General features: G+C 56.3%; 8 protein-coding genes across 8 annotated transcripts; 5 read left to right on the top strand and 3 right to left on the bottom strand.

Annotated features, from left to right (window-relative positions):
- Positions 1-6,248: 6,248 nt before the first annotated feature.
- BJ171DRAFT_630039 (uncharacterized protein) lies at positions 6,249-7,758 on the top strand (the record flags this gene model as incomplete). The annotated part of the gene is made up of 4 exons (XM_053115613.1): positions 6,249-6,278; positions 6,521-7,310; positions 7,427-7,512; positions 7,744-7,758. 4 exons carry the CDS (start codon positions 6,249-6,251, stop codon positions 7,756-7,758), a joined length of 921 nt encoding a protein of 306 aa, XP_052963868.1.
- Positions 7,634-8,544, bottom strand: BJ171DRAFT_517325 (uncharacterized protein). Its single transcript, XM_053112126.1, has one exon. The coding sequence runs from the start codon at positions 8,524-8,526 to the stop codon at positions 7,846-7,848; it is 681 nt and encodes a 226-aa protein (XP_052963867.1). The 5' UTR covers positions 8,527-8,544; the 3' UTR covers positions 7,634-7,845.
- Positions 8,545-8,550: 6 nt separating this feature from the next.
- BJ171DRAFT_517324 (uncharacterized protein) lies at positions 8,551-9,339 on the bottom strand. Its single transcript, XM_053112125.1, has one exon. It carries the CDS (start codon positions 9,318-9,320, stop codon positions 8,622-8,624), a length of 699 nt encoding a protein of 232 aa, XP_052963866.1. The 5' UTR covers positions 9,321-9,339; the 3' UTR covers positions 8,551-8,621.
- BJ171DRAFT_517321 (uncharacterized protein) lies at positions 9,340-11,722 on the bottom strand. The gene has a single exon (XM_053112124.1). It carries the CDS (start codon positions 11,506-11,508, stop codon positions 9,400-9,402), a length of 2,109 nt encoding a protein of 702 aa, XP_052963865.1. The 5' UTR covers positions 11,509-11,722; the 3' UTR covers positions 9,340-9,399.
- A 16-nt stretch (positions 11,723-11,738) lies between these two features.
- BJ171DRAFT_199624 (uncharacterized protein) lies at positions 11,739-12,400 on the top strand. The gene has a single exon (XM_053106264.1). It carries the CDS (start codon positions 11,843-11,845, stop codon positions 12,353-12,355), a length of 513 nt encoding a protein of 170 aa, XP_052963864.1. The 5' UTR covers positions 11,739-11,842; the 3' UTR covers positions 12,356-12,400.
- Positions 12,401-12,598: 198 nt separating this feature from the next.
- BJ171DRAFT_517318 (uncharacterized protein) lies at positions 12,599-13,732 on the top strand. Its single transcript, XM_053112123.1, has one exon. The coding sequence runs from the start codon at positions 12,814-12,816 to the stop codon at positions 13,630-13,632; it is 819 nt and encodes a 272-aa protein (XP_052963863.1). The 5' UTR covers positions 12,599-12,813; the 3' UTR covers positions 13,633-13,732.
- A 189-nt stretch (positions 13,733-13,921) lies between these two features.
- On the top strand, positions 13,922-15,566 carry BJ171DRAFT_601571 (uncharacterized protein; the record flags this gene model as incomplete). Its single annotated transcript, XM_053115096.1, has 3 exons — positions 13,922-14,998; positions 15,209-15,353; positions 15,493-15,566. Exons 1-3 carry the CDS (start codon positions 14,012-14,014, stop codon positions 15,564-15,566), a joined length of 1,206 nt encoding a protein of 401 aa, XP_052963862.1. The 5' UTR covers positions 13,922-14,011.
- A 5,792-nt stretch (positions 15,567-21,358) lies between these two features.
- BJ171DRAFT_199610 (uncharacterized protein) lies at positions 21,359-22,739 on the top strand. The gene is made up of 2 exons (XM_053106263.1): positions 21,359-22,168; positions 22,318-22,739. The coding sequence occupies exons 1-2, from the start codon at positions 21,753-21,755 to the stop codon at positions 22,583-22,585; spliced, it is 684 nt and encodes a 227-aa protein (XP_052963861.1). The 5' UTR covers positions 21,359-21,752; the 3' UTR covers positions 22,586-22,739.
- Positions 22,740-23,210: the final 471 nt, after the last annotated feature.

The raw sequence follows: 23,210 nt of genomic DNA, 5'->3' as shown, positions 1-23,210 counted from the left end.
GCCGATAACGGTGATGCTGTCGAGAGAAATAGACTCGAACAGCTGAAGGAAGTTGGTGGAGTGGAGGGAGTCACCAGGCTTTATCTCAAAGTCAGAACGGCGACTGAGAGCATCGGCTTTGGTGTTGAGGCGACCAGGGCGGTGGTAAATGCGAAAAGCAAAATCAGAAAGGAATTGGGCCCACCGGAACTGGCGGCGAGAAAGTTGGGAAGCGGAAGTGAACCGGGTGAGGTTCTGGTGATCAGAGAAAACAAGAGTGGGATGATCGGGGTCGGCAGCCATCAAGTAATGACGCCAGGCAGTAAAGGAATCGACAATAGCAAGGAGCTCTTTGTCGTGGGTGTCATAATTCACCTCGGCGGGACGGAATTGCCGAGAGTGAAAAGCAACGGGGTGAAGAGCGCCGTCAGGGTCAAACTGGGAAAGGACGGCACCCAGAGCAAAGTCAGAAGCATCGGGCTCGATGACAGCGGGTTTGGAGAAATCAAAGTAACGAAGAATAGGTGCGGAAGTGAATGAACGTTTAAGAGAATCAAAAGCCTCTTGGGCCTCGGGAGACCAAGAGAAGGTGGAGGATTTGGTGGTGAGTGAAGTCAAAGGACGAGCAAGTGCGGAAAAGTCCTTGACGAAGCGGCGGTAAAAGTTTGCGAAACCAATAAAAACTTGGATGTCGCGAGCAGAAGAGGGAACAGGCCAAAGGGAAACGGCCTCGACCTTGGCAGGGTCCATTTTAATGCCATCGGCAGAAATGATCATGCCGAGAAAGTCAACTTCAGAAAGGTCAAAAGAACACTTGGCCGGATTGACCTTAAGAGAGTGTTCACGAAGGCGAGAAAGAACAAGCTTAACATGCTCCTCATGCTCCAGGGGATCTTTTGAGAAGATCAGGATGTCGTCAAGATAAATGACAACACAGACACCAAGGAGGTCCGAGAAGATGTCGTTCATAAAAAACTGAAAAGCAGCGGGGGCATTCGAAAGACCAAAGGGGATAACATTGTACTCGTAAGAGCCAGATTTGCAAACAAAAGCAGTCTTCCACTCATCGCCCTTCTTGACACGAACCAAGTGGTAAGCATCAGGAAGGTCAAGGTGTGAGAAGACGCGGGCAGAAGAAAGTTTATCCAGAAGATCCTGGAAGAGGGGAAGAGGGTAGCGGTTCTTCTTCGTGATGGCATTGAGGCCCCGGTAGTCGACGCAAAGGCGAAGACCACCATTGGGCTTCTTCACGAAGAAGCAGGGAGCACCAACGGGAGAAGAGGATTTGGAGATCCAACCACGTGCGAGGGCGTTGGTCAGATACTCCGAAAGAGCAGATTCCTCGGCCGGGGACAAAGGATAGACTTTCCCCGGCTTTGGCAAACGAGGTTCCTTTCCATCCTCGGTCCGTACAAACTCAATAGACAAGTCATACGGACGGTGAGGAGGCAAGGAAGAAGGAGGGTCAGACTTGAGGCTGAAAACGTCGCCAAACTCATTGTATTTGAGCGGGACACCTCGAGAGTCAACAGGGGTGCCAGACTCGGCATACACCTTCGTCGTGAGCACGGACCTTATCGACACCGTAGGATACGTCTCCGGCGAAGGAGGACGGATATCCATTTGGGCAGCGAAAATGTCGAGCTTGTCTTCCCGTGCAAGACGGAGAAGACTCGCCGCATTAACGAGCTCAATGTCGGGCGAAGATAAAGCCGTTGGCTCTTCAGAAAGCGAAGCAGAGTCAAGGCGGGAAGAAAGGGAAGGCGAAGTGCCAAAGGAGGGAACCGGTGTAAGGGAAGGACCGGAGGGAGGAGTCAAAGGCGAAGTGCCCGAAGGGGGAGGCGAATAGCCGGAAGGGGACGAAGTGTCCAAGGAGGAAGCAGAGACATCCGCGAGGATGTGTCCATCAGCAAGGCAAGAGGGATCGGAGAACGAAAGGGAGAGGGACTTCCAATTGACAACTGGATTATGCAAGCGCATCCAGGGAAGACCAAGAGTGATGGGAGTGGTGGAGAGTCGAGTCACAAGAAAAGAAATCGACTCGGTGTGGGAACCAATGGTCAACGTCACAGGAACGGTTTGGAAACGAATGAAACCGGCCGAAGAACCATCAGCAAGGGAAACGGAGTAGGGAGTAGAAAGAGGGATAAGAGAGAGTTTATGGAGATCCGCAAAGGCAGGATCAATGAGGGCAAGAGCGGTGCATCCATCATCAATAAAGACAGAAAGGGAGATGGAGACCGGGCCAGAAAGACTCATGACGACAAGGGTGGCCGGAAGAAGAAGCTTATCGTCCGATAATGACGAGTCAGAGGGGGAAGATGTTCGTATCGCCGAACAGACCACCTCGCTTACTTGCGAGGTGCTGCTCGGCTGTGGGCATTTCCCGAGTTCCGTTTGACCAGAACCGGGCACTGCTGAACATCGCGACTGCCGGGACAAGACTTTTCCCCGCAGTACAGGCAGAGACCCTGCTCACGACGTCGCTTTTTCTCGACGTCGGAGAGCTTAGCAGGGCGGACCGAGACAGAGTCAAGGTCCATGGGAGTGGGTGCAGAAGAGGAGGAAGAAGAAACATGCGCGGGAGAATGGTGGTGATGGGGAGCAGAGCGAGAAGAAGGAGGAGGAGGTTGGGAACGGGAGGAGATCTTGAGACGATGGAGGGCATCGTCGTACTCGACCGCTGCCTTGATCAACTCAGGCAGGGAAGCGGGAGCGGGGCGGAGACCGATGAGGTGGAACTTGACCTCAGACTTCAAACCCTCCTTGAAGAAGTGCATCTTGGTGGGTTCATCAGTCTGGACGCGGGCGGCGAGCTGGACGAAGCGGGTGGCGAAGGCTTGGCAGGACTTGAGCTGGACCAAGCGCTTGAGGTCGTTCAAGGCCTTATCTTGCGAGGAGGCCGTGTCCTCACCGAAGGTCGACTTGAGGGCAACTTCAAAATCCGCGAAGGAAGCCGGGAAGCGGTTGGCCATGTAGAAGGCGGCCTCGTACCACTTGAAGGCTTCACCGCGGAGGAAGGAGGTGGCGTACAGGACCTTCTGGCGCTCGGGCGCGAAGAAGGCAGGATCGGCGAGGAAAACCAGGTGGCACTGGGCGAGGAAGGCCGTCGTTTCATCGCGGGAACCTAGGAACTCCTTGGGCTTGTTGACCTGGTAGACCTGGCGGGGAGCGGCGGCGGGAGCTTGCAGATCTTGGATCTGACGATGGAGAGCAGCGTTCTGGGTCATGAGGGCGTTCATACGCTCCTCCATGCGCGCCAGATACGCGTTGAGGTCTGCAGGGGGTGCAGCAGGCTCAGCCATCGGATCGACGAGGGAAAGAGAGGCGAAAGAAGAAGAAAGGCCGGGAAGCCAAGAGGGAGCGTTCAAAATGATGTTAGAGTCCGAAGGGGACTCAACGGCAAAAGAAGAAGTGAGCTCGAAGTGAGCTCAGGGAAGGCAAGGGTAAAGTCCGAAGTGGACTCGGAGAGGGAGCGAGGGAAGCAAAGATCCGTTCAAGATAAGACTAGTCTCGAAATGAGACGTGAGGAACACTCAGAGAATAAAGTAGAAGGCACTTTATTTAGTCCTATTTTGAACGCTGAGGTTCGACTACACATCGCGGGGGTCAGGCTATTTATAGACAAGTCCGGACTTGGCAGCGAAGGGCGGCCAAGGGAGGGAAAAGTGGGCGATCGAGCAGGGCGAAGGGGGCGATGCACGAACGAGGGCCGAGAAGGACCACCGAGACAGGCAGAGAACCAAAGCGAGGGAGGCGCAAGCAAAAGCGAAGCACCTGGCAGGAGAAACGTGCAAAGGCGAAGCAATGTGACTCAACGTCCAAGAAGCGGATTGGTCAAGTATAAGGTTGGGGCAAATGCATGCGAGATGAACAAGAGATCGGGGCGGTCAGGCAGGTCATGAGTCACCGGTGGTGGGACACATGACCGGCAGCCGAATTGCAACCAATCGCAGCAAGGCGCGTGCACAAACAAACCGGCGCGTGCGAAGAAGACAAAGGAAGCGGAGCAGCGCGGGGAAACGGAAGTGCGGAAGGAGCGGAAATGGCAGGCAAAAGGCGGAAAATTGGAGGGGAACTGCAAAGCTACACACAAACAAACAGAAAGGCAAAAGAACAGCCAAGTGTGCAGTCAAAGTGGAGAACAAGCAGAAGCTATCCCTAACATCGGGCGGATGAACCCATGGGCGAGGAGGTCATCCAACTGGCGCTTGAGTTCGTCCATCTCCGTCAGCGACAGTTGGTACGTCGGTCTTGACGGAGGCGACGAGCCTGGTTCGATGTCGATGCGATGATCGACGGTGCGTTGGGGTGGCAGGCATTGTGGCAACTGGTCGGGGAATACGTCCTTGTACTCGTCGAGCAGCTTGGTCACCACAGGCGGGGGACCGGGACCGGCTTGGTCGGTGTCGTCGACCTCACGCACGACACAGAGGAACGACGTGTCCTTCTTGATCAGCCTCTTGAATTGCATGGCTGAGAGGAGAGGTGGCATGTTGGGTGAGGCCATGCCCTGCAGGACAATGTCAGGGCCAACACGGACAGTGCGGCCTTTCCAGTCGACGACTGGAGTCGGCTCGGCACGAGCAAGCCAGCTCATGCCGAGGATGGCATCGAACTTGGTGTCGATCACTTGGAACAACAGGACAGGATGGTACTTGGGATGGAGGGCCACTCGCAGGACCACTTGGTGTGTGCACTGCTGCACACGATCGTCTGCAAGCGCCACACTCATCGGCGACTTCTTCTTGGTTGCATGTATGTTGAGCTCCTGGAGCAAGCGTCTGCTGACAAAGTTGCAGCTTGCTCCAGAGTCCACCATCATTCGGACGGTGTGACCTTGGACGGTGGCAGGGAGGTACAGCAGGGACTCTTCATGGTCCTCCTGCACAGCCTCCTGCACCATGACTTGACTTGGGGGAACGGGCGACACTTGGTCTTGGTTGGCTTCATCACGGCCACTCGGACATTTTGGATAGGGTTCGGCCATTGCGGGGGCCTGCGGCGTCAGCACGCCATTGCACACGACGTCCACGGCTTGCGGACACATGTCGGAAGCATCCGACACACACGACTTGACAGGGGTGAGGGCACAGGCGGTCCTGTCCCTCAAGGGTTCTTGATTTTCTTTTTTGTTTTGGTTTTCAATTTTGGTTTTCTCTTCACGTTCGTGGAGAGGCAGGCGGCTTGCGCCACCATGCACCTCTCGCACGACGCACAACACTTGGTTTGTTTCTCCTTCGGGGGAGGGGGCGAGGTGAACTTCCTCTGGAGACGCGTGGACTGCATTGAGCAATCCACGGCGTTGGTCTCCTACTAGGGCTCCAGAGCCACCTAGTAGGGTCGGCCGTTTCCCGACTTCATGGGGCACTCCTTGGCCTGGTGTCCCGGTCGGTGACAGAAGAAGCAGGAACCATGGCGGAGGTCCTCCTGCTTCTGTCTGTCCTTGGGGGAGACAGTGGCAGCTTGCTGGAACCGGGAGCGGGGAGGGCCACGAGCCTCCATGGCGTTGACGTCAACGTCCATGGGCTCAGGCATGGGTCTTGCGGGCGGGGCCGGGCGAGGCGGACGGGCTGGGACGTGATGAGACCGATGGCCGCCTGCCAGCTGCGGGTAGAACTGGCGGCCATGGTACTGGACGTTGTCGAGGTTCTCGGCAACGTCCATCATCACGTCCAGGGACTTGCGGGCATCAGGGTTGCTGGCGATGTACTCTCTGATCTTGGGCTTGAGGCCCTTCTGGAAGAGGTACATCGCATCAGCAGAGCCCAGCTCCTCAATCTGGGAGGAGAGGTCTTCAAACTCCTCGATGTAGCGGGTCACAGAACCACGCTGCACGAGAGAGTATAGCTTGTCACGGGCAATGAGTTCAGCATTGGGGCTGCCGAAGCGGCGACGGAGGCGGTCCTTGAAGTCGTCAAACACACCTTCGCTCTGCTCGTCGAACCCTTGGCGGCGGTACCAACGGTACGCCTGGTCCTTTAAGCAGAGCTTGGCGGCGACGATGTGGTGGGTGGGGGCGACTTGGGCAGCATCGAGGTAGTCCTCGAGTTGCTGCAGCCAGTCCTCCACCGAGGAGGAGCGGCTCTTCCCAGTAAACACTGGGGCACGGAAGGTCTTGAGGAAGGCTTCCGGAAGTGGGCGGGGGTTGCTCATGGCAGGGGCAGGCTCCAGGGACAGAGAGGAGAGTCGGTCGGCAAGAGAGGCGGGATCCAGCTTGAGGATCTAGAAAGAGGACAAACAGGACGAAAACAAGACGAGGATTTCCGATGCTACCATGTAACGTCCACTACTGGGACGTTGGGGCAAGACGGGGAGGGAGGGGGTACAAGACAAGACAGGACGGGGCAGAACAGGGCGGTGCTAGGCTACTCTAGCGGACGGGTGAGCTCGGGGAGCACTTACGTTTATTCACGATAAAACCGAACTCCAGACAAACGGGGGGAACGGGGGCAACCCGCAGGTATACCCTGCGGTGGCCTGCCTGCGGTGCGTGAAAACGCAAAGCGCAGCACAGGTCACGACCCACTGCGCCGCGCAGTACGCGCAGTACGCGCAGCACAGCGTCGGAGATACCATCTCCTACACCTTTGTGATCAAGCATGGTGTGGTCAACAAGTATTCCGGCTCGACAGCCAACCAGTCCTTCTGGTCGTATGGGAGTCTCTTTGGTGCCGGTGTGGATGGCACCAACACTGTGCTAGAGTGCGGCACGAACGGACCCAGTAGCAACTACTACAGCTACATGGGCAGCTCCAGCACCAACAACACAACTGCATCAGTGAGCCAGGTGGCATGCTACCCGAACGACACCAAGATCGTGGGCACCTATGACGGCACCACCCAGACCATATGGATCAACGGCAACTCGGGATCCTCCAAGGCCGTGAGTGGACTGAACGTAACGTCGGGGCAGCAGTACCTGTTCAGAGGCCCGCGGGCAAACTCGGCACTCAATGGCGAAATAGGCTATGCGCTGTTCTTCAAGACTGCTCTCTCGACCACCGACCGACTCCTGCTGGCTCCCACCAACACTGTGAGTGGGCTCGATGCCACGGGCACAGTCTCCGGAGCCGTGTGGGCAGCGATCAGCGGCTCTGTGATTCTCTTGGTGGATACGAGTGGTAAGATCTGGTATGGCAGCACCAGCAGTGGCTCGACGGCATGGAATCCGTGCCCGAGTGCGCCGTATGCCAACCGGGTCGGTTTTGTGAGGAACTCGAGCACATACCCATACAGTGCATGGGCGACCGAGTCGGGTGGCAATGTCTACTATTGCGCCAATGTGACGACGGCCTGCTCGTGGATCCGCATCACTGTATCGAATGACTGTAAGAGTCTGGCGATGCGATACACTGCAAACACACCCGTTGCATTTGGATATGTCAACAGCAGCAACGTGCTCTGGAAAAACTCCAATATCACCACGACGTATAATGCCACACAGATAACGACCAGTGGGTTTTCGCCCACGCAGGTCACGATGACATATTCCAGCAGCACGGCAATGTGGGCGACTCTGGACACGAGTGGGTATTTGTGGACGCAAGCATATGCCTGGGATGGCGGATCCACTTCAACAACGAGCTGGACGCAGTGGAATGCCAAAGCACTGACGTTTGCGTGTGCGTACGGAGCGGGTGCTGTGATGGCAGTGGGTACAGATGGCAAGATATATTATTCGAGTGCCAACATGACTAGCAGCGTTTCATGGAGTGCGGACACGGCGACCAACACTGCCACGACGGCGATCATGTGTGATAGCGACGACAGCGGTAATGCAGTGTATGTCACAAGCAGCTCGACCAACAAGCTCTGGTACAAGCTGAATGGACAGGGCTCATGGACAGATCTGATCTGAGTGGATCAGAGACCCAGTTCACCCAGCAGTTTCCAGGCCATGACATCACCCTTGTCTCGAAGATCCTTGATGATCTCGATGGCATTCTGTCTCTCTTCTTGGGTTGCATCTGTCCTTTTCCATTCATTTCTGGCGATATGGTATGTTGCTCTGAGATGGCCATGTTGGCTGGCCAGAGCAAAATATTGTTCCATCTTGACCCAGTGTCGTTGCTGCTGTCCTCGAACGTAGAACTTGGATTGCTGCATGAGGCCAAGCTCATAGAGCGATTCTGCATGTCCCTGGGCAGCAGCCTTCTTGAAGTGGTGTTTGCAGAGAGCCCTGTCGTCGACACCAGGGCCGCCAAATGACTTTGAAAAGTATCGACCCAGGATGTAGTGGACATCGGGGTGGTTGGTGGTATTGGCCATATCGATCACCCAGCTCATATCATCGAGTCGTTGATCGCGAAAGAATGGGAAGAGTGCATTGGTTGCGTTGATGAGTTCAGAACATCGTGCACAGAAGTGGATCAGCGAGATTCTGTGATGTCCACACCACAACTTGAACCTGGTGAATCGTCGATTCACAAGGGCTCGTGTGCGCTTGGAGAGTCGCAATAGCTTGGCCACAGTGTCGAGCGAGCAGTGGGCGATGAATGTGTTCTCATTGGAGATGATCTCGAGTACGAGTGACATGCTCTCCATTGTGGATGCTGGCGACGAAGCAGATGCCTTTCGAACACATTTTTTATTGACACAAAAACACCACACACCCGATACATTTCATTCATTCAAGCCATTCAGTGCAAATCGATGACAAAGCAGATCTCGCTGGTACGTTTAGGGGGAACAGGGGAAGTGCTGCTGCTCGTGGTGGTGGCAGCGCTGGTCGTGGGAGCAGTGACACCCTGGACATCGCTGGTGGTGGAAGCCGACCAGGGTCCGTGGGTGTGGGTCCTGGCAGGGCAGCGATGATGGCGATGACGACCGCGGCCCTCGGGAGTGCAGGTCACCGTGGTGGTCGTGGTAGCCTCGGACTCGCAATCGGTGCTGCTGGAGCTGATGGAGCTGCTGGTGACGCTGGGGGTCGGCGTGTAGGTAGGAGTACCGACGCTGGTGCTGGTGTAGCTGGTGCTGCTGCTGGTCAAAGTCGGGGTTGCAGCGGGGCAGGGAGCACCCTGAGAGACGCTGGGATTGGCCTGGATGCTGAAGATGTCGCTCTGGGCCATGAAGCCAGTGCTGTTCCAGAGCTGGACATTGAACTGGCCGGCGGGAACCGAGGGAATGACAAAGTCCCAGCCGTCCGAGGACCATTGGACATCGGTAGCAACGACGGGAGTCACCTGCGACGACACAAGCAAGAGGCGGTTGGTCGCGGCTTGATCGGTGCCGAGATTGACGCCAGGGAAAGCGATCCACGAGACCGGAAGGACGGAGCAGGTAGACCAGACGGAGCCGGAGATGGGGGCAGTGACGAGAATGGAAGACATGTTGGGCATGCAGGGGATGATGGTCGAGAAGGACCGGGACGGTGACTGGTCTTTATATAGGAGATTTATTGGGTCGCTGCCAGCGCACCTACTCGGACAGGTTGCTATCCGAGTCCGTCTCCCAGTCATCCTCCGACTGCAGCAAGGGATCGGTCAGGGACAGGGAAAAGGTCGAATCGCTATCTCCGCCAACGCTGTCGCTATCTCCGCCATTGTCGACAACGAAATCGACATCGTCCTCAAGGATCTCGTTGACATCGACCAGCATATCGCGGTGCTCCTTCAGCCATTGGAGCTGCAGAGCAAAGTCAGGGTCTTCCTCCTTTCCGAGCCAATGACACCACAGCTTGAGGTCCAGATTGGTCATTGCCGCCAAAAAGTCCCTGTCGAGCGAAGCAATGAGGGCGGCTGCCCGCGGCGGGTCCCTGGTGATGCCAAAGCCCCCGAGCAGGCAAAAGGCGAAACAGATCGACGCCATGGACCTCTCGGGGTGCGGAGATGCCAGCATGGCGCTCTGGAAGGACTCGACCGCCTCGCGGGCCCTGTCCTGGTGACCCATGCACAACCCCATGACCAGCAGGGCACCCTCGGAGAGCAGGCTGGGGCGCTGGGGGTTCAGAGCGATGCACTCGTGGAGCAGCTCATAGACCCTCTCGAGGCGGGCAAAGGAGAACCACGGGTGGTATTCGTCGTCGGTATCATCTACGTATTCGTATTCCTTGTACAGCTCGCACAGGGCCTTGAGGAATGCACCGCCGCCGGCAGGATTGGATTTGTAGTCCTGCTCGATGATTTGCAGGGCTGGGTCGTGGCGATTCTGAAAGACGAACAGCTCCCCGCCGAACCAGAGGACATCGTCGTTGTCTTGGAACATTTCCCAGTATTGGCGGCAGTACTGGAACTCGCTGTCTCGCCAGTTGCCCAGATAGGCGCAGTGGAAGAGGTGGTTGTCGCGATCTTCGATGGTCTGGGTGATCATGTCCTTGACGATGAACCGGGACATCTCGGTGGAGATGCCGGGAAAGTCCTTGTATGCCTCGCAGAAGCGGTGCGTGTTGAAGAACCAGAAGAAGGACGAGTCTTCCACGATCCGGAAGAGGACGAGAAAAAAGTAATAGAGCTCGCCCATCGAGACGAACCAGGCGGCGGTTTCTTCCTCTCGGGCGGTGGTGATGTGTTCGGGCTCGTCGTCTGGTGCGGGCAGAAAGAGGTAGTTGTATACGAGGGGGACGACGTACTCGATCACATCGCTGATGTCATTGCGCTGGCTGAGATGGTACTGGGCGAGCCGGAGCATCAGCGCGGGTGCGATGCAGTCGTTGAACTGCTGTTCTTGGCGAAAGGATATGTCGTCGATGGTCTGCTGGCTCTCGATGATATCCGGGATCGTATCGAGGAGCTCGACCAATTCGTCGTAGTACTCTTCCGGCTCGCGCTCAAACTTGTGGATGGCGATTTCGTACATGCACAATGGATGCTGCTGGGCCGCACCGAAGGCAAAGAGACACAAGGCTTCGTCCATGCCGCGCGGGACACCTTCACCGTACTTGTAACGGCGGCCGACAAAGTAATAATGGCCGCCTGGTGTGTCCTCTGGGATGGTGATCGGATAGGTCTCCAAATATCCGCCCCAAAAGTCATCATCCTCAGAGTCTTGATTCCGGGCGAGCTTGATGAGACGGTGTGCCGCGGGGCGGTTCTTGAAGAGGGTGAGTAGTTCCTGGGTGCGTCTCTCGGTCAAGAGCACAGCGTAGGTGCATGACGGGAAGTAGTCTCTCTCGAAGCGGTCCAGGATCTGGCCCTCCAGACCATAGATGCTCTTGAGATGGGGAATCTGGTTTTGGAGGTCGTTGTAGATGTAATCGCCAGGGTAGACACCCTTGTAGAGGCGCTCGAACTCGTGGTTGAAGAAATCCTTGATGATGATGTCGCCGCATTTGTGTTGCAGGAAGCCGGCGGCAAGGAGCTTCTTGACGGCAACAGGATCACCCCACCAATGCTTGGCGATTTCGAACTGCAGCTCCAAAGGCAAGCTGCACCACAGATCGTCGAGAATGGAATCCCCAGCACCAGAATCGGGTGATGAGTTTGAGATTTGTGTTGGGCGGCCACGCTTGGCGACGGCACGCTTGCGTCTCTGGGCTCGCTTCGGGTCGGGTGCAGCAGCAGGGGAGGGGGTGAACTTGGGTCTGACCATGCTTGCTGCATGCAACACCACGTCGTGCTGTGAATATACACTAGAAAAATATGCTTACAATGGTTACACGCCATTGGAACATGGAACATGTGGAACGTGCCACGACTGGTGGCTCAATGCTGCGCACTACCTCGTGCAACCGGTGACGTGTTTCGGAGCCCGAGTCGGGGGCGATGTCGCCTTTCCCCCCAGGATAAAAGGCGGCCGCCTGGGGATTCCTCCTCTTTTGCTTCACCCTCGCTCGCAAGCAAACCTCCCCAGGAACCCCCCATCCTGTATTCCTCTGATTTGACTCATTTGACTTAGCATAGCCAACTCGTAGGCGACTTTTATCATGAACAATCTTTTTATTTTTGGCCTTGGTTTTGGTTTTAACCAGCGCCGATGTTTTGCTGCGACCAAGGCATCTGATTTTATCGTCAGGTGCCGCAACTACAAGTTTCACGGGCACAGACTTTTCTGTTTTATTCATTTTTTATTTAGCATTGAACATCCTGAGGAGTTCATTCTCCACCCCTCCGTTTTCCAGGCCCGTCTCCCAGTCTTGGAAAACCCCATTCCCGAGCCCCCGGTTCCCGCTCCCGTCGAGGCCCCGCCTACCCCCCCGGCCACTCCGCCCAGCCAAGATGAGGACCAGGATGTCACCAGAGCCCTCGAACGTCCAGATGCCGTTCCCGAGCCCCCGGTTCCCGCTCCCATCGAGGCCCCGCCAACCCTTCCGGCAACTCCGCCCCGCCAAGCCGAGGACCCGGAGGTTGGAGCCAGAGCCCCCGAGCCAGCCGTCCCTGAGCCGGCCGTCCCAGAGCCCGACGAAGAAGGGGACGATATCTTGGAGCCTCTCCTTTAGCTCCCATCAACTTGTCGCCCAAGAAATATGCCTCCCCCATGGTCCTCTCAAGAAAGACACTGGAGGCCATAATATGGGCTGAAACCTCTTCATTTTTGAACAGGGGTGATAAATTTAGGTTGATTTCTTTCAGGCTTGTGTTTTCTTGTCAATGCACTTCCACTGTAGAGGTTGTTTCGTCTGAATAAATTATACGCAGAGCCTGTGTCTTCAGTTTCACCCCTCCATGGTCTCACCCAATCAGAGAGCGAGAGAGAAAAAATGCGCCACATGGCAGTTAAATTAATGAATTAATTGACGGTTCGGCCAGAGGGCCAAGGACACTCCATCTTGCCTCTCGGTGTTCCAGATCATTTCTGGATGGTATTCGCTTCGGAGGCGACGTCTATCGACTCAGTTTGCCTTAGCTCCCTCAACTTGTGATTCGACTTGGCATCCGTAGCCACCTTAGAATCGCCATGTCTCAGAACCAACGAATCAATCCTATCGCTCCTTGCCTTTTTGTGCTTGACAGCGGCCAAACTTGCCCAGGTCGTCGACTCGTCGACTCGCAATATTGCAACGTCCACTCCAAAGCCGGGAACTCTGATTGTCCCTATCCAACCACCAAATCCGGAGGAACTGCGACCTGCAGTAAGCCCTGTGTTCCTGGATATGACGGCTGTGTGTTCCACAGAGTCTATCCGCTCGACCCTCGCGATCCACGCTGCTGGGCCATGAAGAAAAACACCCAGTACAAGGAGCGCTGCCAAGTCATTCCTCGGATCGAAGGCAGTTATTTCTGCCAGCATCATCACGATGCACTCAGCTACAAACTCCACCCAGATGCACCCCCTACGATTCCTGGACCCGATGGTCCTGTGCGCAAGCCCGCCGACAAGTTTCGCCCCTTCGGTGGACCTATCACTCCCGCTCGACCGTTGATGAGACCTACACCCTCAACCTATCCTAGAGTGTCAACCAGTGCACACAACACGCCTTCTCAGCGAAACGGCGCCGACCGGTTCCAAAGTCAAAATTCATACAGCAGTATTGCCGCCCAAGGCAATGTTAAAAAGGAGGAAACCAGTCTCGATGCCGATGCTGCCGATGATGACGATGCTGCCGATGATTCGGTCATGGACGAACTCATCTCTATTTTCAGGGATAGCATGAAATTGGCCAAGACCAAGGCACCATTCGATGCCGAGCGCTTTCAAACGGCCTTTGCGGTCACCATCCACGAAGAGACCCTCAAAGCCAATCTACGCAAGAGCCGCAAGTCGCTCGGAAATTGAGCGAATATTCCAGACAGCATCTATCATCGAGTGTAGATGCGATTGCATGGATTCAATATATCAAATTGCTCTCCAATGCCCAGGTGTTCCATTGTTGTCCTGGGATGATGTGTTTGTTGTGCCAGCATCAGAGATCGCCCAGACCCGCTCACAGCGTGTCCATGCGCAGCCAATGTACACCTGATGTGCACGTGTCAACCCCATCCTCATGGTCAGCGCGCCCCGTGCTGGTGGCTCAACTCCGCCCGGTCACAAGCCCACCTCCCGCCCGCCCAACAAGCCCGCCCTCCTTCCACCCGCAATCTCGGCTCTTTGTTCTTCTGCCTGCCTGCCTGTCCGTCAGCTCAATCGACCCTTTGTCGTCCGCCTCTACAAGAAAATGGCCTCCGGTTCCGCCAGCCAGCACCAGCCCCTCGGAGCGGGCACAAGCTTGCCCGTCTTGGACCCCACGGAAGCCCCCTATCACCACGACCCCGCCATCTTCACCATCATATGCTGCAACGAATCCTTCCAGTTCGCCCTCTCCTTTGCTGATGTCAAGACTCTCCTCCTCGTTTGCAAGCGAGCGAGGCACCTTCTGAACTCCAAGGAGAGGCGCTTCAATTTGTGGTGCTCCCGACGATGCTTGAAGAACGACGATGGGTCCCTCCAGATCCGGATTACGCCCAGCGACAGATATCTTCTGTCCTTCTACTGCCCGCGTCTGGGTGGCGGTTGGTCCTGGCTCGAAGCACAGTCCAACTCTGGAAATGCCGCCGCGGCGTATTTCCTTGCTCGGAACAAGGAGCAGCAACTCATGCTCGCAAGCGGATACCTGCCCTGGAAGGTTCAAGACACCAGGATGGAAGAAGTCCTCTCCCTCTTGGAACAAGCAGCCCTCGACAACCATACGATGGCCCAGTTTCACTTGGCCAGATGCTACATGGGCCACAAGCTCGTCCATCGCGATGCTACCAAGGCCCTCGGCCTCTATCGCCGCCTTGCGAACCGTGGACTTGTCCAGGCCCAGCTCGCCCTCGGTCGAATGTACGAAGACGGTGAAGGCGTCAAGCAAAGTTTCAGCACAGCCATCGAATGGTACACGGCCGCCTGGAGCCAAGGAAGTGAAGATGCACGACTCCGGATCGTCTTCCTCCGTGGATGCTTCTCGTTCATCGGCCATGGAGTCGAGAAGAGCGACCAAGCCGCCTTCAATCACTGGCAGGAAGTCAGCACCCAGTCCACCAACCCAGTAATCAAGCCCATCGCCACCCATATGGTCGGGTGGATGCATTACCTCGGCCGGGGCACCCTAATGGACCAACGAAAGGGCATTCAAATTATTCGAGACAACGAAACCCGCAACCGCTTCCGACTGGGAGAAGATGTTTGCCTATGTGCCAGACAGGCCAATAGATCCGCAACAGCAGCCTCTGTACGGTTCTTTGGATTGTGTCGACTCGGATCCAGGTCTGACTGGCTCTGTCGACACCTCATGGCTGTGTGTCTGTATCAAGCTTTTGGGACTCCACGCTCGATGAATACTGCAAGGTACATCTTTGGCACACTGGCTCGAGATGGCCACTCTGACAGCCAGGTCTGGTTCTGGTCTACCAAGGGTTTCTACTCAAACATCAACCTCCACCTCCATCATCTGCAAGCCTCTGCAGCCCAAGGAAATCAGTTTGCCCAGCTGCTCCTGGGTGAATATCAGTCTTCGAATGATCGTGGTGCTGCCTTTGGTTGGTTCACTGCATCAGCTCTGCAGGGAAATCGACGTGCTCAGTACCATCTTGGTCGCATGTACCAGGGTGGGTGTAAGGAGTGAACAAGCGCAAGGACGAAGACCAAGTGCTTGGTATGAGCTTTATTAGCTTTTAGCCCCGAACACCAAAGAACAAGTTTTGTTCGAACTGGTGTTCAACATAGGCTCAGACATGCAGGGCTATTTATAGACCGGGAGAAGGTCGAGGGGCAAAAGTGGGCGAGAAGGGTGGAGCATCACAGAGAAGCGAGAAGGGGGTGCGAGAGTGGCTGGTGTGCAAGCGAGAGAGGCTTGGCACAGCCCGGGGACATGTGCCGAGCGGTGGGGGAGGCAGGAAACCAGTAGACGCGGGTGGCAACGGCGCGTGCTCATGCATGGGGGCAAACAAACACGTGGGGACTCATGATTGGTGCGGAGGGCGAGAGCATGCGGGACAATCTCATTGGTCCGTTGTGATGCTGGTCATCACACTATCTCCTCCTTAAACTACGGCGTGTTCCATCTTGAGTTCTCCTGGGGCCAGGCTTGTCTGGGTAGCGTCGGTGGTACTCCGCGGCCACCGTTGGGGCAAAGACAATGTCGGCGGGCTCCCAACTTCGATCGGTGACCGGGTAGCCTTTCCAATCGATGAGATAGTGCAGCTTTCCGCGCACGAACTTGGAGTCTAAGATCTCTTCGACCTCCCACTCCAAGTTCCCATCGATGACCACCGCAGGGGGCGGCGCTTGCACCCGACCCGGAAGCGAGTTCTTCTTGTAGGGCTCAAGAAGAGACACATGGAACACCGGGTGCACCTTTATGTCCTTTGGCAAGTCCAGGCGGAAAGCCAATGTCCCGACGGCCTCGAGGATGGTGAATGGTCCAATCCTCTGGTAATCCAGCTTCTTGCTTGGGCGAGTGGTGCTGATGTTACGAGTCAGCACCCAGACTTGATCGCCCGGACGCAAGTCGGGAGCCTGGGACCTCCGGAGATCTGAGAAGTGCTTGTAGTCAGACTTTGCCTTCTCAAGATTCTCCTTCAACAGTGCCAGGTTCCGCTGGAGATGTTCAACCCTCTCCGTGGCAGAGGGAACATCAGGGCCGCCAGCGACAACGGGGACTTCGAACCTTGGGTGGAACCCATAGGTTGCCAAGAATGGCGAGGCATGTGTTGACGAGTTCTCGAGGTTATTGTAAGAGAACTCGGCCAACGGCAGCAGCTCGGCCCAGTCATCTTGCTGATACGACGTGTAACAGCGCAGGTATTGGTTGATGACCTGGTTGACCCTCTCAGTCTGTCCATCGGTCTGGGGATGGAAGGCCGTGGACAGACTGGTTTGGATCCCGAGCTGCGTGCAGAGTGCCTTCCAGAACCGAGAGGTGAACTGACTTCCTCGGTCTGAAACCACTGTGTCGGGGAGGCCATGGAGACGAAAGACATTGTCGAGGAACAGTGACGCAGTCTCCTCCGCCGACGGCAGTGAACGCCAGGACATAAAGTGTGCCATCTTTGTGAGGCTGCATACCACCACAAAGATGCAGGTGTGACCCTTGGACTTTGGCAGATCAGTGATAAAGTCCATGGTCAGTGTCCCCCAGGGTCGATCGGCTGTCTGGAGTGGCAACAGGAACCCAAACGGCTTGTGTCGCGGAGCTTTCGAGCGTGCACAGGTGTCGCACGTCGAGACGTACTCTTTGACATCTTTCCGATAGGTTTGCCACCAAAACTGTCGCGATACCAGAGCCAGAGTCCGTCGGATGCCTGGATGACCCACAGCGACTGGGTCATGGCACGACTTGAGCGCCGGAACTCGGCACGACTCTGGGACCACAATCCTGTTCTGGAAGGTGAGGTACTGGCCATTCCAGACGAACTTCGGGTCACGACGGTATTTGTCTAGACCGGGATCCCGAGCCTGCTCTTCGGCTATGAGCTGCAGCAAATCCACAGGGTCACTGCGACTTGCAACCGAAGAGCGGGCGTCTCTGCTTCGGAGCACGCGTATCACCGCGGCAGGATCGAGAAGCAGAGGCGGATCCCTCGACACGGAGGCCGACGAAGGGATGTAGTCCGAGCGACGAGACAGGGCATCGGCCTTGCCGTTCCTCGCACCAGGACGGTACTGGATGCGGATGTCGAACCGAGACAAGAACTGGGACCACCGTGCATGACGCTGGTTTAGGATGCGAGCCGTTGCCAGGTACTCCAAGTTCTTGTGATCGGTCAGAACGGCAACGGGATGCTGGGCGCCTTCGAGGTAGTGTCGCCACGCCTCGAAAGCCTCCTTGATCGCCAACAGCTCTTTCTCGTATATGCTGTAGTTACGTTCAGCATTCGAGAGTGTCCGCGAATGGAACGAGCAAGGATGAAGGCGATCATCAGCACCCCGCTGGGAGAGCACGCATCCAAGCGCAAAGTCCGACGCATCTGACTCTACGACGAACGGCTTGGATGGGTCCGGATGCACCAGAACGGGCTCCGAAACGAAGGCATCCTTCAAGGATCTGAATGCTTTATCGGCTTCGCGGGACCACTGGAAGCCATGCGTCTTCCGGAAGAGCCGAGTCATGGGCCCCGCGATCTTTGCGTATCCATCGATGAAGCGTCGATAGAAGTTCGCAAACCCGACAAAGGATCGAAGATCCGAGATGTTGCGCGGTATGGGCCAATCCAAGATCGCAGAGAGCTTGGATCGCTCCATACCGATGCCCTCGGGCGAGACCATGAAACCAAGGAACGAGACCGAGGTTTTGGAGAACTCGCACTTCTCCAGCTTGCAATACAGCTTTGCAGCTCGGAGCTTCGAGAGGACCTGCTTGACGTGCTCTACATGCTGCGACGGATCAGCACTGTAGATCAAGATATCGTCAAGATACGCAATTGCGAACTGGTCCAACTCGGTGCGCAGGACGTCGTTGATGAAGTGCTGGAACGTCGCTGGCGCGTTGGTGAGCCCAAAGGGCATCACCAAGTACTCGAAGTGCCCATATCGAGTACGGAAAGCTGTCTTCCACTCGTCCCCGGAGCGGATGCGCAGCAGATTGTAGGCTCCACGAAGGTCCAGCTTAGTGAACACCTTCGCGCCTCGAAGTCGGTCCAGCAGCTCGCCGATCAGCGGTAAAGGGTAACGGTTCTTTACCGTGATACCGTTCAGTGCGCGGTAGTCAACGCAAAGACGAAGTGAGCCGTCCTTCTTCTTGACGAAGAGGATTGGTGAGCCTGCTGGGGACGACGAAGGACGAACGAATCCCTTGGCAAGATTCTCGTCGAGATAGTCACGCAGAGCGTGAAGTTCGGGCTCGGACAGTGAGTACAGAGGCCCGAACTTTGGCGACTTGCCCGGCTCCAAGTCAATGGGGCAGTCATAAGGGCGATGCGGAGGCAAGGAGTCAGCTTCCTGTTTAGAGAAAACAGACAGGAAGTCCTTGTACTCCGCAGGCACTTCGACAGTCGCAGTGCTCGGCTCGTCAGTGGGCAGGACATGGACCTGAAAGATGGTCAGGGGTTGCGTTCCATGCCTGCATGCATCCAAAGACTCGCGCATCGAGCGGTAATCAATGCTGCAGACGCGGAGAGGAGCGTCCGAGCTGAGAGGAGGGGCGTGGACAAGGTCAGAATAATGTTCGACGGTTACTTTATTCTGAACAATGTCCGAAGAACAAACAACAGGAGGAGGTACATCAAGGAGGGAAAGAGAACTGACAACAGAAGAAGGGGTTTGGGAAGAGCGAAGGGGTTCGGGAGGAACAAGACAAGAAGGGGAAGACGAAGGTGGGAGCGTAGGAGAGGAGCTTAGATCAATCAAAGGAGTGGAATCATCAAGAAGGGGAGTGACATTGGAGGAAGTGGAGCAAGACGAAAGAGAAGTAGTGCATGGAGAGGGGTCGGAATCAACAGAAGGAGGGAGACAAAGAAGACCGCGAGACCAGACAATCTTGGGCTCGGCGGTGCGCAACCAAGGAAAGCCAAGGATAAGTGGTTGATGTGGAGACCTGATCACATCGAACCGAAGGCGTTGCGAGACGTCCCCGAGAATCACCTCGAGTGGAGCAGTCTCGCGGAGGATGGGGCCAGACGACAGCGGCTTACCATCCACGCCTTCCACTGCCAAGGGCGAAGCCTTGGAGCAGGTGGGGACAGAGTGTCGAGCAACAAAGTCCTCGTCGATAAAGTTGCCAGAGGCACCAGAATCGACAAGTCCTTCGCACGACAGAGAATCACCAGAAGGAAGACGAACAGCGACGGGAACAACCAACGAGCAACGACGAACAGACGAAACACAAGACTTTGGTTCGGTACCAGCTTCGGCACCAGGGTTGCGGCTAGCACAGACAGTTAACTTTGCCGAGGGTTGGCAGGACAGCTCAGGTATTTGCACCTGTGGATGAGGTGCAGTTCCCAGTGACACCAGAGGTGCCACGGGTACTATGCCAGAGCTGAGAGTGTCCGCCGGTCCAGAGGCAAGGCGAAGCTGTCCGCACATCACTGCTTCCCCAGTACTTACCAAAGGCACCTTACCAATGTCTTCACTTTCGGAAGGCGGTGGGCACGGCTCCGGTTCAAGGCCTTCACTTAGAACCGGGCCTGGTCGTTTCCCGAACTGAAGTCTTGCACTTCTCCATCTTCGTAAACGATGGTGCGGATGATCCTCGGGCCGGGAGGTCCAGGGGGCGGTCCGGTAGCTCTGGTAGATCCAAACTTGACGGGGCAGTTTCGTACCAAGTGGCCCTTCTTGCCACAGTACAGGCAGAGTCCAAAGCGGCGGCGGCGTTGTTTCTCCTCGGCGGTCAGGGGTCCAGAGACGGCAGAGTCCACTTGCATGGGCTCGGAAACAATGTAGGAGGGGTGCGGCGGAGCGAGGACGGACGCGGGAGCGATGGCGGGAACGGCAGCGGAGGCGGAACCAAAGGCGAACTGGGAAGACCGGTAGCGGGCAGGCGTGCTTCGGCGCTCTTGACGGCGCTCGCGGATTCGTGCATCGAGCTCGTTACAAAGCTCGATGTACTCCTCCAGATCTCGTGGCAGAGGGCGAACTCGCGAAAGTTCGTCTCTGACATCATCCGACAAGCCAAGTCGGAAGAACGAGATCTTTGCACCGTCGTTCCAAGTCGTATCGGCGGCAATACGAAGGAACTCGGATGCATAGACTGCGCACGGGCGGTTGCCCTGAGACAGTGTGGTGATCACTGACTCGGCAGTCCTGGCCCGATCAGGGTCGTCAAACACTTTGGAAAAGCGTTCTAGGAAATCGCCAAAAGAGTTGAGTCGGGGATCACCCATCTCAAGCATCGGAGTCGCCCACTGGAGAGCCGGTCCAGTGAGCAGACTAATGACGAATCCGACCTTAATCGGGTCAGCAGGGAACCGGTGGGGCTGCATTCGTATATACAGTTTGCACTGATTTACGAATGCCCGGAACCCTTGCCGGTTACCGTCGTAACGGTCCGGCATCTGCACGCTGTACCCAGCGGCAGGAGCATCGCGAGCTGTCCGGAGCTCGGCGAGCTCGGCCTCCAAGGCACGGAGGCGGTCCACGAGGGCAGGATCCATGGCGGGACTGGGACTGGGACTGGGAAAAAAAAAAAAAAAGCGAGGAGGTTCAAGAACAGGAGAGCGAAGAGGGCTCAGACACAAGTGTGCTTGAGGTTCGGACAGGACTAGGAAAGGGGCGGGGCTAGGAGCGGAAGATACCAAGCAGGTGGTATCAGTAGAAGAGAGTTCGAACAAAGTGTAAGGAGTGAACAAGCGCAAGGACGAAGACCAAGTGCTTGGTATGAGCTTTATTAGCTTTTAGCCCCGAACACCAAAGAACAAGTTTTGTTCGAACTGGTGTTCAACATAGGCTCAGACATGCAGGGCTATTTATAGACCGGGAGAAGGTCGAGGGGCAAAAGTGGGCGAGAAGGGTGGAGCATCACAGAGAAGCGAGAAGGGGGTGCGAGAGTGGCTGGTGTGCAAGCGAGAGAGGCTTGGCACAGCCCGGGGACATGTGCCGAGCGGTGGGGGAGGCAGGAAACCAGTAGACGCGGGTGGCAACGGCGCGTGCTCATGCATGGGGGCAAACAAACACGTGGGGACTCATGATTGGTGCGGAGGGCGAGAGCATGCGGGACAATCTCATTGGTCCGTTGTGATGCTGGTCATCACAGTGGGTTGGGTGTACCCCGGGATATCAACATGGCTGTCGAATGGTATCAACTGTCGGCAACTCAGAATTGTAGCCTCGCTCAGTACGAACTCGGAATCTGCTTCCTCAAAGGTCTGGGCGTCGCTCGAAACCGAAGCACTGCCAATGAACTGCTTCATGCTGCCGCCAAGCAGGGGAATACGGAAGCCATGGCTGAACTCAGAAAAGTTGGTGGTATACGAGGCTACACACCAGAGCCCATTTTCTGAATGAAGTATGCAGTGAATTTCATCTCTGTGGTGCTCGTGGTTGGATTCAGTCAAATGTATTCATGGCTGTGCAAACAAAACAATACATCCACCCATTCAACCACGCTCAGCCTTGACCTTGGTGCCCTTGGAGGCCTTGGATGCGGGAGTGAAAGTGTGACGCTCTCTGGGGGAGCGTTCACCCATGACGCCAACGATGATCTTTGGGGTGGAGAGAAGCCAGTTGAGAACATTGACGCGATTGAGAGCGAGAAAGACAGGACTGGGTGCTGCGGGTCCGAGGCTCACCTTGCTGACGGCATCCGTATCGATGGCCTCGCCTCTGTCCGAGACAGACATGAGGGCACTCACGATCCTGGCGAGTTCCTCGGCCTTCTTGGCATCGGCGGCCTTCTGCTCGGGGGAGACAAAAGCAGGTTCGTCGTGATCCTCGGCATCCCAAAAGGCCTCGGGGGTGCGGGTAGTGCGCTTCACGGGAGCGCGACGAGGAGTCGATGGTCCGGGTTCGTTGTCCGAGTCCGAGTCGTAATACGCAGGCTTACGATCCACCTGCATGACCTCCAAGTACGAGCGAGTGGGGTAGCGATCATGCCACTCGCAGACATCGCGGCCATGCAAAGACTTGCAGGAACAGCGGATCTTCAAGTCGGACTTCTTGGTCATGTGGGTGCAGCGACCCACATAGTCCGCTTCGGGGAAGCGGCGGTGATGGAAGCACCCGTCAAAGCCCTCCATGCAGGACTTGGAGCACTGCAGAGTGTAACCCGACATGCCGGTGGCATAGGGGCATCGATGGTTGTAGCCTGGTTTGGTGCAGTGGACATTGCATTTGAGCCCGGTCTGGACGGCGCGGCCGGGGCAACGAGTGCCATCCTCGAGAACTTCAGCGCAACGGAGGGAGCGCAGAGGGGCAGCGGAAGAGGCGGAAGGAGTAGACATGTCTGTATCTGAAGAGAAAACGAATGTATCAGTAACCGAGAGTATGTCAGCATCCCGCAGTGTGCGTGGGAGAGCACGAACCTGGTGTAAATCGTAGAGAGTAGTCGCTTGTAGTGAAGTAGGTCGTAGTCGAGTAGAGACTGGTGGGGATGAGAACTTGGAGGCGGGAGACGATGGGCTATTTATCATCGGCCAGCCAGATACCCCCATGCGCCTCGGAGCATGTGGTCTCCACCCAAATCAAATCACATCAAGGAGAAAAACCCAACGTCAAGGAAAAAAAGCAAGTACCCTCTCGAGTGGTGCATTGGACGACAAGCCCGGGACACTCGAAGGAGCCGCATGCATCATGCGGACTACCCCAAAAGACATGGGATGTGTTTGTCGTCTCCAGAGAACAAGAGCTGTAGACATGCATGGTGCGCCGCATCTGCTCGATTGGTGCGGCGGACGACAAGACCGGGACACTCGAAGGAACCGTATGCATCATGCGGGCTGCCCCAAACGGCATGGGATATG

This window comes from Polychytrium aggregatum (genome assembly GCF_025602895.1).
Source record: "Polychytrium aggregatum strain JEL109 chromosome Unknown BJ171scaffold_37, whole genome shotgun sequence".
NCBI classification, from domain to species: domain Eukaryota; kingdom Fungi; phylum Chytridiomycota; class Chytridiomycetes; order Polychytriales; genus Polychytrium; species Polychytrium aggregatum.
Note: the sequence above shows the minus strand (reverse complement) of the source record. Positions and strands in the feature narration are given on the sequence as shown.